General features: G+C 32.4%; 3 protein-coding genes across 4 annotated transcripts; 2 read left to right on the plus strand and 1 right to left on the minus strand.

Annotated features, from left to right (window-relative positions):
- Nucleotides 1–22: 22 nt before the first annotated feature.
- Nucleotides 23–731, plus strand: LOC115883308 (partner of xrn-2 protein 1-like). The gene is made up of 3 exons (XM_030901654.1): nt 23–331; nt 393–523; nt 581–731. Exons 1-3 carry the CDS (start codon nt 156–158, stop codon nt 625–627), a joined length of 354 nt encoding a protein of 117 aa, XP_030757514.1. The 5' UTR covers nt 23–155; the 3' UTR covers nt 628–731.
- LOC115883307 (coiled-coil domain-containing protein 28A) lies at nt 683–1,609 on the minus strand. Of its 2 annotated transcripts, none has more exons than XM_030901653.1 (3): nt 1,398–1,609; nt 1,189–1,342; nt 683–1,027 (listed from the first exon to the last, which is right to left on the minus strand). In XM_030901653.1, exons 1-3 carry the CDS (start codon nt 1,533–1,535, stop codon nt 738–740), a joined length of 582 nt encoding a protein of 193 aa, XP_030757513.1. In that variant the 5' UTR covers nt 1,536–1,609; the 3' UTR covers nt 683–737. The 2 variants fall into 2 exon arrangements, with proteins under 2 accessions (XP_030757513.1, XP_030757512.1); XM_030901652.1 differs by having other exon boundaries at nt 702–1,075.
- Nucleotides 1,610–2,740: 1,131 nt separating this feature from the next.
- On the plus strand, nt 2,741–14,916 carry LOC115883294 (run domain Beclin-1-interacting and cysteine-rich domain-containing protein). The gene is made up of 10 exons (XM_030901627.1): nt 2,741–3,239; nt 3,422–4,349; nt 5,401–5,787; nt 8,098–8,211; nt 9,671–9,818; nt 10,788–10,958; nt 11,017–11,199; nt 11,581–11,763; nt 11,814–11,970; nt 14,483–14,916. The coding sequence occupies exons 1-10, from the start codon at nt 3,072–3,074 to the stop codon at nt 14,678–14,680; spliced, it is 2,637 nt and encodes an 878-aa protein (XP_030757487.1). The 5' UTR covers nt 2,741–3,071; the 3' UTR covers nt 14,681–14,916.
- The last annotated feature ends 3,620 nt before the right edge of the window (nt 14,917–18,536 follow it).

Here is an 18,536-nt window from a genome sequence, read left to right on the forward strand (position 1 = left end):
GTCGTTATTTAGGCTTATTTATTTTTTCTTTTTCTATGGCAGAGATCTATGGACATTTATTAAAATCTCATGTTTATGTTTTGTTGTTTTGCCAGGTGTTTGCTAGTGTTTCCTATTTCCTATCTAAATAAATCAAAACAGTAGTATAAATTGCAATGACCCAAACTTATCCTACAGATTGGGACGTAGATCAATATAGAGATGATACTGAACCGGAAGAACATTGGGACTTACGCAGGACATTCATGGAAGCTCACAAAGGAAGATTTTCAGAACAATATCTTGTTGCTCTAGCTAGAACCTTTACTAACATTGAATTCATGGGATGCATGTAATTATTACTTATTTTCGTGTACATTTAGGTAAAAATGTTGTATATTCAAATATTGTAGTTATCCTGCTCCCGTAATGACAAAAATTGCAGAACTTTCAAAAGATGTAGCTAAAAAGTACAGAGAACAAAAAAAGAATAAGTTACAAAGGACATTTGTATCAGCAAGTAATGCCGCGGAAAATAAAATAAGTTAGTATTTTTTCTTAGCTTTTAAATAATTACTTGATGTGAAATATTTTTTTTTAGAAAAACGAAAGTCAGACCCAGGTACTTCATATAATAAAAAAAGTTAATTCTAAGAATTAATTTGGTGAATGGATTATGAAAATGAATCAAAGACAATTATGTTTAATTTTTGTAACATTTTATATAAATAAATATACATAATACAAAATTATTACTCCTATTTGGTTGAATTACTATGAAGTGCTTCTATTGATATACTGAGTTGCTCTAGTCTTTGAATTAGTTGACTCATTGTATTCTGTGAAGTTTTTAAGCTTTCATCTGCTAATGATGGAATTGTGGCAGCTCCAGCAAGATCAAAATGTAGTTTTGCAAGTTTTTCTTGTTGCTCCCTTATATTTGTCATTTGTTCCATTGTGCATCCACCGCCAAAAGCTTTTAACTTACCCGAATGGAAATCTGCTAAAAGTCCTAGGAGCGCTCTTTCCATATGACGAACGTCAGGCACTTGAGAGATAAAAGAATGGTGGTGGATAACTGCGGGTTTAGAAGGTTCTACACACATGCAATGCAAAAAAAAACAAAATATTTACAAAATCAAAAATATAAGAAGCAAACTAATACAACAAAAATAAACACATATTTATTTTTTTTTTAATTTAGTATACCTTTATGAGCATTTCTAGGTCTCACTGTGCTTGATTTTGCAGGTTCTCTGGCTAATTTTCTCTCATTTATGAATGAAATCTTGGAACCACCAATGTTCCCCTTACCCAAAGATTTTGTTACAGAGCTGTGACTTGTATTCCCAGAGGACGAAAACTAAACCAAATGAAAATATAAAATTGAGCTAAATAAAATAAACATTCATATTTACCACTTTACTACTACGAATTGGTGAAATAATTTTACTCTCTGTATGATCTGTTGGCTCATCTTGTATTGTACTGTCGTCGTTTTCAGCGTCACTTGAAACTAATTGTTGTAATTCTGAAGTTTCCCCTCTAGACTCCATTGTTTTTAATAAATAACAATGAATATACCATAGACAAGATCAAAGATCCAAAATAAGATAAATAAAAAATAACAATGAAGTAGAGATGGGCAAAAGTAACCGGTTTTTTGAATAACCGGTATTTTCCTCTAAAATAACCGGTTATTTAAAGGTAGTTTTTTTTCACCAGTTAACCTAATAACCTTGCATTACGTTCAATAACCTATAGCCGGTTATTTTTTAAAAAATCGTACTTGTTTAAAATAATTAACAATTAAATATTAGCTGTTTGAATCGTAAATTTCGAAGAAGCGAACGGCACGGATCTTCCAGATATTACGAAGATAACGGGAGATCCCGCTCCCGCTCCCAAAACGAAAATATATGACATCAAACATAAAATGTCAAAATTAAATCAGGCATCAGGCGAAACCTGATGATAATAATCAAAACAACGGCCGAATGGCCCTGACAGGTTAGGCCGTAAAACAAAGTACTAATGGCATAGACTACTACTAGCCACCAGCTAGCCAAGTGATACGAACCTAACTTCATATAGATTCTCTAAATTCTATATTTAAATTTTAACCGACTTTAACGGATTTTCAACGGTTCTTCAAAAGTTTTCCATGGTTTCGCCCAGTTTCACCCACGTTTCACCGTAAATATATTTTATTTGTAGTTTGAAGTCTCTCTTGAAGCTTAGACTAAAGAATACAAAATTGAAGTTCAAGTAATGAATGAAGACAATCTTTCATTATCTATTCATTCAGTCTCCTTATTTTTCTTTGGTATTTGATTAAAATAACTTGGTTGTAGATTGTAGAACTTGTGAGTTGTGTGGTTTATTTGAACGTTAAGTAATTACTAGTTTTAATATCATATCCATGTCTACTCAAAAAAGTGAGGTTAGCATTTTTATTTAAATTCATTTTGTACATATACATACTTACATTGCTACAATCTCTATTTAATCATGCGATTTAACTAAGTTTATTATCTAAATTTGAAGTAGACCTATGGAGTGTAGAGGTAAGTAAACCTATAGGAAAATTAAATATTTAGTTTTGCTAGGTTAGGTTATTTGAATAACCGGTTAATTTGTGTCGGTTAATTTTGTCAAGTTATTATTTTTTAAAGATAATTCCGGTTAACCTATAACCGGTTTTTTACCAATAACCGCCCATCTCTACAATGAAGAGCCAAGATCCCAAGATGACAGATAAAAGAATAAAAGATAAAAGATAAATTTTCTTCTTTTAGATATTATCATTTGACTCTACTCACGAGATATCCGATCTGCGAGAATTCGATAGTAGTTGGTTGTAGCTGCCCTCCGTCAGGTTTAAAAAACGCCAGGGTCATCATAGCAAAGAGAAGAAGACAATTTGTCCAATTCGACTTTTGACATTAGTGATTTGACAAATGGATGTTATGATTTGGATATTTAATAAAAATATTTAACATGTAGTTACCAAAAATAATAAGATCAATTAAAATTGATTTATAAATAAAACATACATAAGTTCGATATATATTATAAATATATTACCAAATATGGTTGATACAGTAGTATATCAACAATACTTGCAAAGCTTAAAAAGTACCGTTGAAAGTTTATTAGTAACACAAGTAGCAAATGTTTGGTCCATATATGGGGGCTTAAACAGGTTGTACTTATGTTTGGAGAAAATATTCAAGCATGGGTGTAAAGGCATATCACAGGTTATTTAATGCTATATCAATTATTATCTAAACAATTATCAAATTAAACTTTCTCCTAAAAAAAGTTGTATGAAATAGTTTTAACCATTTTAAGTGAAATAATATACTAATAAAAGACCTAAATTTCTGTTATATGTATATAGCTGCATACCAACTAAATTAGTGCTTTTATTCTGTTGTAGGAAGGTGTATTCTTCAATTTTATTCAAGGTTTAGAGTGGCTGCAGCCTGAGCCTTCAAAAAATTATTTTAGTGTTGATTGTGAATACCACCCCCAAATACCGGCATTGTTAAAAAATGACAAGTCTTTAATTTGGTTGTATAAAAGTTTGGAATCCCACACATTATCAACAAAACTTTCATGGTTACTGCTAGAAACTTCTCATCTACATTCCTGTTATGAGTCTTGGGCCTTTCTGTGTCAAAATCAGTATGCTGAGGCTACATTGATATGTTTGAAAGCTGTAGAACGTAATCAAGTAACGTTCCTTTCAGAAATTAACCCTTGTCTGTTTTTAAAAAATGCTAATACACAAGGGTTTGTTAAGACTCATCGGAGGTGTTTTTCTTTTCCTGAAAGCCACTTAAAATTTAGTGGAAAAACTAAGAACAACTCACTTAAAGATATACCAGATCAAAATACTTTACCAACTGGAACAATAAATGAAGACAAAGAAAAACTGATTTTAGGGAAATTGAAACCTTGGTCTAGTTTACCAGCATTGCAAATTGATAGTGAAATTAAAATTAAAGGAAATAAAGGATACTTCCTGAGTAGGACTACACCAAACACTCCAATTCATACTAAAAAAATATCTCCCAGCTTACTAAAAGTAGATTATAATGCGTTACAGCCAAGAACAAATAAGGCAACTTTGAAGAAACCAGTTAGAAAAGAAAAAGAACCAGAAACTAAAATTCGAAGAATTGTTATAAATACTAGTAATATAATAGAACATACACCATGTTCAAGTACCTATCAAAGGAATGGTGGGGTTCAGTTTGATGAGACTATGGGTAGTTCCGGTACATATGAAAGGGATGATAGATTTAAAGGATTTTTATCACATAGTCCACTTTCCATGGTCGATAGTTTTTTACCAATGCAAGGTAGGGTGTACATTACTTTTAATATTAACATAGGGTCTCTCTTTGAATTCCTGTAAATTCAAGACAAGTGAGCTATGGATAAAATCTGTACTTTGTTGAAAAATACCTTCTGAATTTATTTATGTACTTTAAAGGGGAGATTAAATTAGGGTTGTTAGGAAAAAGTGTTCAGTGCTCGTTTGCCTTTGTGAGTAAATAAATAAATACAATAGACAATTAACATTAGTAATCACAACTAAAGACAAGAGAGAGATTAATTGTCGATATACAGGGTGTCCCAATATTCTGTTGACATATAACTACTACAACGATTTTTGGATTAAAATAAGTTCATTGGACACAATTTACCTCTATATAAAACTGCTTCGTTTGTCTGCTAGTATCAAACTTTAAAACAATAAACATATATTTTTTTGATATTTTAAAAACCGTTATTCCAATTAGAATGAGATTTGGAGCATTTATGTTCTACTAAGTGCTCTAACATTTGACTTACAAGAATCAAGAAAAAGTACGAGAAGAGCCGAAACTACCCCCCACCCCTACATAAATGTTTGTATAAATATTTTCCAACTCCACCGAAAGCTAAATGTCTTTTCGTAAAATGGTCCTTCTAGAGTTTACTACAATTTTTTGTCTCTTGTAAAAACGCCACCATGCATACTTTTTGGGAAAAAAAAATTTTTCCAAAGCTGACTTTGTCAGCATGTTTTTTGTCACATCGATTTATGGAGGTGCATAACATCTTTTATGCTCTAATAATCTAGTTGGCGAAAATTTTGTTAGTGTTACAAATTATATTTGATAATAAGCTTCATAAGAAACTTAAAAAAAATAATAATTTTTAAATTAATTAACGTTCGGGTTTGGGTTTATTTCATATACGTATTATTTTAATACGTATATGGTTTATTTTTGATTGATGCCCTCTTTTATGGGTGGCCCGGGCCCCATGCCCCCCCCCCCTCTGTATCCGCCACTGGTAGTCATATGTCCACGGAATATTGGGACACCTTGTATTGATTGTTGATAATAGATATTTATGTTACAGGTACAAAAGATTACAGCAGACATCGACCTAAAAGATTCATCGAGGATGGTGGAATGAGCATTCTTCCAATGGCAACGGGATACTTTCCCAAACCTACTAAAGGTCAAAGTTTAACATCTTTCCTAACATCAAGTAAATTGGCTAGAAGCAATGCTGAGTTAGACAGGGAAAATGCACATTTTAGTATATCAGAAGCTATAATATCAGCTATGGAACAGCTCAAATGTAATAGAGATTTAAATTTGGTAAGCGATGAGCAACTGGATGATAGTGATCCAGAAATTATGGATTTAAAGCAAAGAATTCGATTGAGAAGACGACAGAGGTATATGGAGACTAAGGGAAAACAGTGGTGTGGGTATATAATTAGTGACGAGAGAACAGATAGTAAGCAAATTTTTAATTTGTATTTTTTTCAGAATAAAATTTACAGTCCTTTTAGAAATTAAACGAGGTTTTATTGTTAATTTTATTCTATTTCTTTTAAATCTTATGTGTTATTCTTTAAATGAGCTTATTGGTGAACAGCGTCTACACTATGCGAGAAAAAATTCGAAACATGTAAAGATCACATTTCGTCGCCCAACTTTGACGCATTTCGATTTATTTCCAGTTGTCTTCACCCACTTCGGTTTGCCTCGTAGTGATGTGTCGGTATTTGAGTAACGCGATTTTGGAGCGGTATTTTTTTGTAACGTCGCGCTCCACAACGAATCGGGAACCTGTTACTGAAGAACGACGATCATAATGACGACAAAATTATAAATTATTTATAATTTGCAAATAAATTATTTATAATCGCACTTGAAGTTAGCGTGAACCGTAGTAACCCCATAGCGATGGTTTAGTTCAAGCCGCAGCCGTCACGATTTCGTCGGTCGCCAACAGTAGTATCTGGAATTGGTATGTCCGTAGCGCCGCGCGATCTCAATCAGGACGTGTTCGCTCCAGCCGTCGCGATCCTAGAGTTGTAGTTCCCTATCGCGAAACAGAAGAAGTAACTGCTGTAACTGGGCATCGACGCTCGACCTCGGCGGCGACATACTTCGCTCCAGCCGTCGCGCCGCTAGAGTTTTAGTTGCCTGTCGCGAACAGAAGTACTGCTGTAACTGATTATCGACGCTCAACCTGGGCGGCCACGTACTTCGTTCCAGCAGTCGCTGGAGCGCTTCTAGGGTTTCGGTTTTGCCTGTCGCGATTTGGTCGGTTACTATTGGCGTGGGTACTCCCGTCGCTACGTTACTTTCGAAATAGCGATTTTTGGTATATACTAGGCATAGGCATGGTATAAAATAGTGTTGTTTGAAAGATGAAACGCAAAAGCAAATAAAAGAAAATAAAAATACTTTATTTGCTTTTATACATTCATAAAGTTTTATTGTTTATATCTATTTGTAAGGTTAGGTTAGACCAATAAACAATTTTTTTGATAGTGGTTTGGACTTCTTGATTTTAACATTAAATATATTATATTGCAATACACATAAATATGAGCCGTTCATTTTATTTAAACGAAAATTGATAAAGAAAAAAATAACAAGTGACATTCCTTGTTATCGTTTTTCTAAAAATGAGATAGAGTGGCTATACACAATTATAAACTCGATATTTGGAAAATGGGTGGCGGATAAAAGTTACATTAATCTAGAAATATAGATAAGTTAGATATATTTTTAGCGAGGACCGCAACACTTTGGAAGTTGGAACCTCGGTTATAAAATCGCGGTATTTTTCTGGAACGGTCGCTATTGTAACGCGACTCACGTGGAACCGGTATTCCCATCACTATTGCCTCGACCTACTTTCGATTCTTAAAAGCGCCTGAAAACTGCTCGTGAGGAGGACAAGGGGAATTTTTTTTGGCGTTTATTGTTGTTCAATTTTGTTCTGTTTTGGCGATATCTGTATCCAAGGCAAAGGATTTTTTTTAAAAATCTCAGTGAAATAAGTAAACCTAGACGTTTCTAAAATAGCTGTTGTTACGATGATATTTCGTTAATTACATCTCCCGTTTTATGTTATACATATTGATATATATATATATATATATATATATATATATATATATATATATATATATATATATATATATATATATATATATATATATATATATATATATATATATATATATATATATATATATATATATATATATATATATATATTCTACAGAATTAATATTTGAATACGCGTTTACTATATGTATAGTAGATATTTATGATTTTAGGAACAAAACTTTTCACTTAAACTGCAGGAATATAATTACAATATTTTTATGATTTAATTTTATTATAATGAATATAATGAATTAGTATATAGAATTGTATATGATATGTTTGTTTACGGCCTTACAATATTCCCGTGTTATAAAAATTAGTTCCCACGTTTCCTGAAATTGATCGAGACGCGTCGTGATTAGTTGTTTTTTATTGTTAATCTGGGTTAACAATAAAAACAAACAACCAATCACGGCGGGTCGTACTATTTCCAGAAGTGTTTTGCGAAATGTTTTGGATTCATCTGATTTTATGTGTCATTTTTTTTATTCAAAAACAATGAGTGTCCTTGCTGAAGAATTAATGATAAAGAATATTTTTTTGTTGTACAATTTATAGAGCCATTTATTATTTTTCTTTCATAAATAAAATAACATTCCATAAACCAGTTAAAAATTAAATTGTCCATACATTTTAGCCACTGTAAGTCCTAAATCGACACCTCCAGATACGGCATCATATGTTAGTAGTTCGGAAGATATTGATGATATAGAAATTGATGAAGCCACTGCAAACTTAGGTGAAAGTCAAGGTAAACCTATTGTTTTAAAACCTATTGTTTTAGTATAAAATACATTCAGAATCTTTGGATGGTAATAGATCAGAAATTATCTCCTAACAAAGTATACTAAAAAAAAATTTCGACATTTTCGACAAATTGACATTTTATTTTTATACGATTATTAATACAGCAATGAAAACATATTTTTCTAGGAATTACTCTTGTTGGAATTTGAAATTGCTTTGTTTTAAAGAAAAAAAAGTCCATGTATAGTTCATATCAAATAAACTTTTAGTCACGTGATTAAGATTGACCGGCACAGCGTTGCCCACTTACATATTTTCTTTTAATCAAAATATTAACAAAAATAAATTAATTATAAATATATTAACAGTTATTATTTACAACAACAAAACTCACCTCTTTAACAGCGCTTAACGGACATAAAGGGCCATTACTACCGTTTTCCTGTTCAAAATATTCTAATAAAGTTGCGATGAGTTTTACGGCTATTAAGCTATCTAGTACACTTCGCACTAAAAGAGGTTCTATAAAGAACAATGTTCAACTGCGAGGTCTGCTAGTAAAAAAAATAATCTTAAAATATCACAACACATGTGGCACCTTGACATTTTTTACAGCAGAGCTACGCACCTGAATCCCCAGCGGGAAATTTAAATTCCTGTTAGTCAACTCGGCGTCGAATATGTTGCCATGGTTGACAACAATTAATCTAAAAATCGCGCCCTCGATTACGTAACTAAAAGTTTAATTGGTATCAAAGGTGACAAACAAAAAGACTTTGCTTTAACGCGGTATAATAATATAAAAAATATATTATCAGTAAATGTGACTGTTTATTTGAATTCGTAGGTAAACTATATTTTCAGGCATTTTTTGAATGTCGTCTGTCGAAATCGTTCCTGACTCTTTGGACAGACTTTAGATTCAAAGAGTTTTAGCATTAATTAAATATGACTGCGAAAAAGAAAAAGGTTTTCAACATATTTTTTTAACAAAGAATAATAAATAGAGATAGTGTAAGTATATAACGAAACGTTCATTAAATTACTCTCATTTTGTTGTGATTTATCATTGGTAAACTTTATACCAGTCCTTTCAAAGTATAAAGGCGATTCAATTCTTACGACTCGTTAGTTCAAATTTTATGGATCCGTGTTGGCCACGATTCAATTGAACGAACCGTATTCTAAGCGGTGAATCGAATCTCTTGATTAATTTTTAATACTCGTTCTGATGAACGACTTGTTCAATCTTTGCCCACCTCTAGATTAAAAATATCAAACAATTTTGAGACGAGCGCGAGACATGCCAGATGGTCTCTTTCTCATCTCGCTCTTGTCTCGCGCTCGTCTCGTCAGGTCTGTACGCATCTTTAGTATATTTAATCTAAGCCTCGGACAGACTATATAATACAATACATAATGACTATATAATGTATTATATATAATGTTATATTTCTATATAGGCTTGTCTATGTCACTAGCGTCTCTCTATTCCGACGCCGATATTGTGAAGAAGCCCAGAGGAGTGCCCGATGGAGCATCTGACATACTCAGCGCTGAAGGTGTAGCTCTATCGCTCATTAGTAAATTTAACGAAAAACATTTACCCAAGTAAGTTGTGACTGATAAAATAATTTGTTAGATGCAGTCAGTTTCTTAAGTCGACCTTACAATACACTTTAATTATTTTTCTGTAAATCTTGTCATACTAAGGGCTGGTAAACGTTAGATTTGGGTCGAGATTTCCGTATGTAAGAAGCGTACAATGCGTTTATAATGTACTGAACAAAGAGAGAACAGTAAAAACGTTGCCGAACGTATGAAATAAATCGAGAAACAGTGCACATTGCTAAGAGACGTGGAAGGGGATAAGCAGATTCGTCGCGGTCGACCCAAGACCCAATTAGTACCTCAGTACTATAAAGTAATCCTATATTGGTATACTTGATGCTCCACATTATGCTCACATTATGCTCAGTACGTAAAATTTTAGGAAAGGATGTACATCATGCGTTCAGTGTCACGATTTAATTACGTTTCGTGATAGTTTATTTGTTTATTTCTTAATGAGTCGTAATTTTCCCTATAGCTTGTAAATTTTTAAGTGCAAGTTAGAAACACTTGCACTTTTGGTAAAAATAAGTGGAATTGAATTGGTGTTCGACAGTGGTCGGCGTTATTATAGAACTCAAATCAAATAATTCAATTCAAAAATCGATATCTCGAAATCCATTGGAACCAATTGATTGTAGTTTTTTCAAAAACTTTCTTAATATTTCTGCTATATTTTCTTCGGAGACACTATGTGAAAATCCTATATAAATAAAAAAGTTACATGATTGGTGAAAATTGCTATGCACTAAAAGTAAACGGATGGGTTTTTTAAAAATTTTGAATGAAAAAAAACAATCCTATCGATTTTTTCTTATTTAAACATCTTGTAAAAAAATACACTTTCCTGCCAATAGTCCAGAGTTGAATCACCCTGTCCATGTAAAGTGGCGTAACAAAAAACGAAGTGTATGGTCGACTTTAAATAATTCTGTTCGTTTTGCATCGTCTATTTGTTATATTCCGTAGAGCCTCTGATTTGGAGTGGTTAGTATCGGAAGAAGACGCTCCTCAAGCTCTATTGCCGTTACCAAAAAGTTGGCCAGTTGATTTGGAAAAGCCTACAACACCGCTGAGAGGGACCAAAGATTGGGCTCCACCGAGACCCCAAATTGTATTAGCTTTACATCCTGCGCCAGCGTAAGGAAAATATTTTCTGTGGCTGTTATTTGTTACTCTTTAAGTTTTCATTTTATAGAAGGAAAGCTTTGATGGAAAAACAAAATTATCGGTGCGCAGGATGCGGTATGAAAGTGGCCCAAAAGTACGCTTCTAAATACCGCTATTGTGACTATTTGGGAAAATATTTCTGCACTGGATGTCACAAAAACCAAGTTGCCTTGATACCGGCCAGGGTATTATATAAATGGGACTTCAAAGGGTAAGAGCATATATTGTTATAAATAGATTTTCGGTTATCCTCTATTTTTAAACGCCTGATAGCACAATAGCCTCATTATAAATGCTAAGGGCCTTTTCTTGTGTACAGTGTGACACGCTAAAAGATGGGACCAATTTCATTTTAAGTGTATATTTTCCAATGATTTTTTTCTCTGTCTGTCAACCGGTCATTTATATTATTCTCTGTCTTACACGTTAAAATCCAGACCACACTTTTAAAATGACCAAATCGGTATGTAGAGTTAAAGTTATTCTTGTTAAAACATTTTTTTGATACATCTAAAAGCGTGTTTTATTAAAATACAAAGTAATAAATACTAACTAAAAATAGAGAGTAGTAATACAACTATTATAATTTCAGGTATCCTGTGTCTACGTTCTCTTACAAACTATTAGAACAAATGTATTTTGATCCTTTGTTCAGGATCTTTGAACTAAATACGAATATTACAAAATTATGTAGCAATCTCGATTTTATTCGAAAATACCGACTAGGATTGTGCTATCTGAAGGAATATATTGTTACCTGTCGTTTTGCTGAAACGTATGTATAAATGAAGCAATACATTATCAGATTATACGAGTGATTTTTAGGATTCAAGAAAGACTGGAACAAGATTTACCTTCGTACTTTTTAAGTAAACTTGACGAATACTCCATGGATGATCTAGTCAATATAAAGAATGGGGATCTGAAAACCAAATTAAAATTTTTGGTAGATATATGTTGCAGACACACGTCTGAGTGCAAGGTAATATTAGAAGATATTTTTAGACGTAAAACTAAATATAATAATATATCTGATTACAAATTCGGTTAAAATTACTTTTTAAATTAACCTTCCTTTACTCCCACTTTCTTTTACTACATAAGTATTCGCCTGGAGTATTTAATACCCCAATAATTTTTTCCGAGCAACACGAAAAAACAAATTTGAATGTCATATGAGTAATTATGTAAAAGATTAATTGCCTCAATTTTCGTATTCAGAAACTGCTTTGGCCTTATTTGCCCAAGCCATTATTGATATATTACATATCAATTCAGTGCACTTGGGGCATTCCATGATTGAAGATAGCTTGAATATAGACAAAAATAACACTTTCCTTTGCCAGTTTTAGACCTTTTTTGCACATGTAATGTTTCGAGTTAATGTACTTTAGTAGTTCTTGTTGATTCCTCGACATCCAAAAGAAGTATTTCGTAAATTTTAGTGACGTGACTATCTGCTAGCACGCCGTCACAGGAAGTCAAATATCTGGGAATAACCCTGAACAGTAAACTTCTCTGGAACAGGCATACTAAGAACATTATCAAAATACATTCTCGAGCATTTTGTAACACTAAAAATAATGTAGCAAAAACAAAGCTACAAAGGCTCTCATGATATGCAGAAGACTGCGGAAAATAGATGTTGCTGCGCCCCTAACATTTTCCTGGGTGTACACCGTGATAGAAAGACCTATGATTACCTATGGAGCAGTTGCTTGATACTCAAAACAAGAGCAACGCACAGCAAGACAAAACCAGTGTAAAGTACAGAAACTGGCATGCATCTGCATCACAGGTGCTATGAGAACATGACCAACAGCTGCAATTCCTAGACCTAACACCACTGCACATTGTCGTCGGTAGTTATGACAATGCGACAATGATTGAATGGTCATTGACAGATACAATACTGGCAGAATTTTCAGGTCGGGGGCTTGAAACATCATCAAAATGAAAATTCCACTCCTCCAACTCCCAGTGGATGATATACCAAGAATTTACAACTTTAAGAAACACCTCACTATAGTATTGGGCAATAAAAAGGATTGGAAGAGAGAAACGTTTGCTCAGGTATTTAAAAAAATAAATAAATAAAGATAGCAAATACTCCAAACCAATGGGCACCTACCACAGTATCCTTCAGGCAGAAATCTACGTTATCGAAAGATGCGTACAATTTATCTTAAATAGGAAGTATCGAAAACAGAAAATAGCCATCTTATCCGATAGTCAAGCAGCACTAAAAGCGATCAACTCAGTAATCATCAATTTGAAGTTGGTTAAAGAATGCACAGAGAAGCTGAAAAAATTAGGCAAAGAAAATAAAGTCCTTCTACTCTTGGTGCCCGCTCACCCAGGGACAGAAGGCAATGAAAAAGCAAACGATCTAGCCAGAAAAGGAGCGAACACTCTACTAACTGGACCAGAACCGTTCTGCTTTCCAAGCGGAAACCGACTTAACTTAAAGCGGAACCGAAGAACCTGGAGGACTCCATCCGTAACTGGGAATGGGAATCCTCCAAGTCTCCCAGCTAACAAAGTAGTTCTATAAAATTAGAGTAATAGGGCTTTTATATTCTTTTATTGTTTTATAGTTATGTCAAAACACTGATTTATTACATTAATATCCTATAAATATGAGACTGTTTTGCTTTCAAACACGAAATTGTTTTATAAGTTACTTGCAAGAACGTTCTTAAAGCTTAATTATGTAGCATTTAGAAGATAAGCGCCAATGTTGCCTTATGAATGTGTCAAGTAACATAATTTTACAGTGACCGTGCTTATAGAATAAAATTACTGTAAAGCACATGCAAAGTAGTGCCTTATAGGATTATACCATCTCCTGTAAAACATTTAAAAAGTTGTTCCGTAATGTCGCTTATAATTTCTTTATAAAACTATTGTGTAGTTGGTTCCTAAGTTAAAATTATGCTGCCCACTATAAATTACAAATATTGAAGCTGCTAGCGACTAATAATCTTGGGATTGTCGCGAAGTTTCTAACAGGACACTGTCTCCTCAACGACTTCAGTAGACTGGAGCTGAGAAACAACGGCGAATGGAGATTCTGTGGAGAAAATAGGGAAACACCAGAACATCTTATCACTGAGTGCGCCAAGATGACAACCGTCCGTGCCATAAACTTTGGTACGGCTGATGTCGAAGATGGAAAGCTGGCCTCTATGGAGCCGTCTCAGATACTGGCTTTTGTCAAAGCCCTGAGACTGTATAATGAGTTATAATCCTTTATAACTCAAGAAAGGGTCTGTAAGGTCGCGGTTAACCCCCCTCGTAAACATTCTACATCTGCTAGTACCTACATACTACTGTTAAAGAATACAAGAGGCTGCATGTAATTTTGACATTGCCTCACCAAGATATCCAAGTAAAACAACCACAAGGGGTTTTAAAATACTCCTCGTGAGTACTGGAGGGTTACAGCTGTATTTTTAGATTTTCCTAATTTATCAATTGCCATTTATTTACAGTTATGTCTTGCAAGAGGTTTTATATGTGAAGTTTGTAAATCAGATGAAGTTATTTTTCCATGGCAAATGAGAATTGTATCTAGGTGCATTAAGTGTTCAACTTGCTATCACACTAAGTGCTGGAAGCCTACAGAACAATGTCCCAAATGTAGCAGAATTATTAAGAGAAAAGAGAGTACAAGTAGCACCAGTAGATAGCTTTTATTTAAATATGTTATTGAACAAACTAAATACAAATTTAGTTTTTATTTCAGTAAGTAATTATGGTACATATTATTTTTGACCCAATTTATATAATGTTAGAAAAACATGACACTGTAATTTATATAGAGCATAACAAATTTAATCAAAATATTTTATATTTTTAATGTTAGATCACATATTGACAAATTTGTATTTTTGAGATGATAAAATAAACACATTCTAATGAAAACTTGTGTTCAAAGTTTTTACATTTGTCACAGATTACTTTTGTGTGCTCGGGGTTGATACAAACGCAGCTATATAGTTGTAGTACTAGCAATATCACTTAATATAAAAGACAAATAAATTATATTCAAACAAATTATAGGATACGCCAAGAACACGAAATATACGTTCAGTAATGTACCTTTTATAACTATTTTTCACATATTGAGCTTGAATTAATTAGTGTAGTATCTAGAATACTCGCTGGCATATATGAAAAACATATTTTGTAAATCCTAAAAATAAATTAAGTACCCTTGCAACAGTAATAACATACGTAATTGTAGAAAAAATATAAAACCCTGTAGAAAGGTCTAGCTCAGTCACGGCAAAATAATATAATCAGCACTTGTCTGATTTTAGTTAATTTCAACACAAGTGAAAAGTGAAACTTGAAGCAAAATTAGTTAAGAAGAAGTTAGTTTCACGAGGTAGCTTCGTCATGTACTCATGAATATATATATATATATATATATATATATATATATATATAATATTCACCTCGAATAAAAAAAAAATCAAGAGTTAAAAATTATTTATAAATGAATGGAGATTTTGAAAATAATTTTTATTTTAAGAAAAGTCAGTGGTGTACCAATTTTTTCTGCAAAAATATTAAATCTAAAACCCATATGGACGGCACTGGTTGAAATAAATAAAACTGTTTGCATAGAAGACGTGTATTAAGTTTTATAAAGATCCCTGTAATAAAATCAGAGTTTTCTAAAAAAAAAACGTTTTTTTAGAATATTCCACCACCCTGTATCTCAGAAATTAAGATGTTTAGGACATACATTCATATGAAGTTTCTCTCTTAGCATAGGTCCGAGAATCACCCCCTTAAATATTAGCATGTCATTAAGGAACACCCTGTATAAATATTAAAGTAGTATAAAATAAATGTATAAATAACTAATAAAGTTTGCGGCATTGCCCTTCAGTTTTAGACAAGTTTTACATTACTTTTTAGACATACCCTTAATGAAAAATTGTGTATCGTACCTTAATCTGTTATGAATAGATATTTTTTCAGAGCAGGTAAAATTAATTGATACTAGTACGTATAGCAAGTACTTGCATCTAACATCTAAAAGGTGTATCAGGTGCGTCTCAAAAGTGACTCGTCCCTATAACTTTTTATTTTTTCAGATAAAAAAACGAGATTTGGTATCTTATAATAGTACAGGGTGGCGCCTCTCATACGCCGCGGAAACTCCAAGGAGAACGGTAGTTTATATCGAAATGAAATTTTTTTTTCGGCAGCATATGTAGGTTAACTGAAAGCATTTTATAAAAATATATAGATTGATACAGGGTGTCCCCAAAAAAAGTTACAATTCAAAGTTGTGTTTTTTGTAATGGAACACCCTATATATTAATTTATTTTCGTATTCTAGGAAAAAAATAAAGGTGTGTTTTATTAATGAAGTATATAGGTACCTAAAATCTAATGATTTAGACATATTTCATATTTTGTGAAAATGAAGAGTAAATTTTAAATTTCGATAATAGCTACCTAAATTTTAGTTGACCTTGTATAGCTTGATATTTAATTACAGTAATCATTGTATGTTAAACGCAATTGAAATTTGACCCGAAAAGTTATACAGTGTGATACAAAACTAATATGGAACATTAGTCACATTTAAAAGCAAGTTACTCCTTTATTTTAAATATAACACCCAGTATATTATTCCGGTGTTCAATGGGGAATTTAATTATCTTCAAAATATTATTAAGGTTGCCTACCCCTCAGACAAAGATTTTCGTAGATATTTTAATTTTTATGATTTTGCGGCAGTAGATCTTTATTATTTGAAAAAATCTAGGTGGTTGGTGATAAACATTCTGTTAATTTAACAAAAATGAAAGATTGTAGAGTAAAATACTCAACGGTAATAAAAAGATATACGTTTAAAACATATTTTAATTATTACATAATTAAAACTAGAATAAACCTATAATTATGTGACAAAAATTATCTAGATGAAATCAAATGCTCAAAATTCTCCCTTTCCTGTTAACTGCATAACATGATTGTCTTTTCAAAAGGATCTTTTCATTTTAAAAGGCATATGTGGAGTTCTATCTCGAAAAGCAGATACAATAATTTCTCTCATGTTGTCGACAATAGTTGGTCGAGTTTTATAAACACTGCCTTTAATATATCCCCATAAAAAACCAGACTAGATAAAATCAGGAGCATTTAAGTATTCTATTAATTGGTGAATGCACACTGCATTCACCAATTAATAGAATCATATAAATTCTTTCTTATGTAGGATAAGTTTGCATTTTCAGCAAATTTCTGAGAATTTTTTTGTTTTAACTGACATAAAATGATAACTGGTTGTTATAGTTGGACTAATTAGACAGCTATGTTGAAGTAACGACAGACATATTACAGCACCTAGATTTTATTAAATAATAAAGATCTACTCAGATCAAATCATGTAAATGAAAATATCTAAGAAAATCTTATTTTAGGGGTAGGCAACCTTTATAGTATTTTGAAGAGACATGAATTCTCCATTGAATATCGGAATAATATACTGGGTGTTCCATTTAAAATAAAAGAGTAAAATACTTTTGAAGGTGACCAATGTTCAATATTAATTTTGTCTCACCCTGTATAACTTTTTGGATCAAGTTTTAATTTGATTTAAAGTACAATAGTTAATTTAACTACATATTAGGTTATACCGGGTAAATTCCAATTTAGTTAGCTTTTATTGTAATTTAAAAATTATTCTTTATTTCTAGAAAATGTTAAATATGTCAAAAGCCTTACATTTTAGTCATATACTTCTCTTATTAAACTCACCGTTATTTTTCTCCCAGAATCACAAAAATAAATTAATATATTTGGTGTTCAATTACAAAAAACACAACTTTGATAAGTAACTTTTTTGGGGGACACCCTGTAGAACTCTCTATATTTTTAAAATGTGCTCTGAACTAACCTACATATGCTCACAAAATTTCATTTCAATAGAAACTGTCATTCTCCTGGGAGCCTCCGCGGCGTATGAGAGGCGCCACCCTGTATATGAAATAAATTAGGATTGATTGACGTATTCAAATGTTTTGGTCACTTTCTGTTTCACCGGAAATTACTACAGCTTTTGATATTTAAATGGCACGCTGGGTATCTTTTTACTTTATTCGATAGAAAATGACAATCTGAATAGAATGACATATCATATGTCAACTTTTGACATTTTTGCAAATGGTTTATTTGTAATTGTAACATGCGGATCATAACGACAATTTGACTCGAAATACCAAGTGTGTGGTACCAAATTATTCGTAAAAAAATGCTTTTCTATGCCTAACCTAACCTAAACAAATATGCTAAGGAGCCACCCTCGTTCCATTTCAAAAAATTGAGATATGATTAAAAACCGATTTGGGCATCTTTTATCCGGCCAGGACAAGACACGAAAAACATCCTCAACGAGTAAAGATATAGCAAGTAAAAATATAGTGAGGGTGCTATTTAAAAATCAAAAGTTGTAGTCATTTTCGGTGAAACAGGAATTGACCAAAAACAATTGAATCCTAATTTATGTCATATACTAACATA

This window comes from Sitophilus oryzae, unplaced genomic scaffold (assembly GCF_002938485.1).
Source record: "Sitophilus oryzae breed Bouriz unplaced genomic scaffold, Soryzae_2.0 scaffold_1869_pilon_pilon, whole genome shotgun sequence".
Lineage (NCBI taxonomy): Eukaryota > Metazoa > Arthropoda > Insecta > Coleoptera > Curculionidae > Sitophilus > Sitophilus oryzae.

Excerpts from the sequence above, each read along its gene's own strand:
- LOC115883308 (XM_030901654.1), top strand. The coding sequence starts at position 156 with ATGACCCAAACTTATCCTACAGATTGGGACGTAGATCAATATAGAGAT. Across the intron at positions 332-392 it reads ATTGAATTCATGGGATGCAT|TTATCCTGCTCCCGTAATGA; the intron begins GTAATTATTACT and ends CAAATATTGTAG. Across the intron at positions 524-580 it reads TGCCGCGGAAAATAAAATAA|AAAAACGAAAGTCAGACCCA; the intron begins GTTAGTATTTTT and ends ATTTTTTTTTAG.
- LOC115883307 (XM_030901652.1), bottom strand. The coding sequence starts at position 1,535 with ATGGAGTCTAGAGGGGAAACTTCAGAATTACAACAATTAGTTTCAAGT. Across the intron at positions 1,343-1,397 it reads CAATTCGTAGTAGTAAAGTG|TTTTCGTCCTCTGGGAATAC; the intron begins GTAAATATGAAT and ends CATTTGGTTTAG. Across the intron at positions 1,076-1,188 it reads ACCTAGAAATGCTCATAAAG|AACCTTCTAAACCCGCAGTT; the intron begins GTATACTAAATT and ends GCATGTGTGTAG.
- LOC115883294 (XM_030901627.1), top strand. The coding sequence starts at position 3,072 with ATGGTTGATACAGTAGTATATCAACAATACTTGCAAAGCTTAAAAAGT. Across the intron at positions 4,350-5,400 it reads TAGTTTTTTACCAATGCAAG|GTACAAAAGATTACAGCAGA; the intron begins GTAGGGTGTACA and ends TTTATGTTACAG. Across the intron at positions 9,819-10,787 it reads AACGAAAAACATTTACCCAA|AGCCTCTGATTTGGAGTGGT; the intron begins GTAAGTTGTGAC and ends TATATTCCGTAG.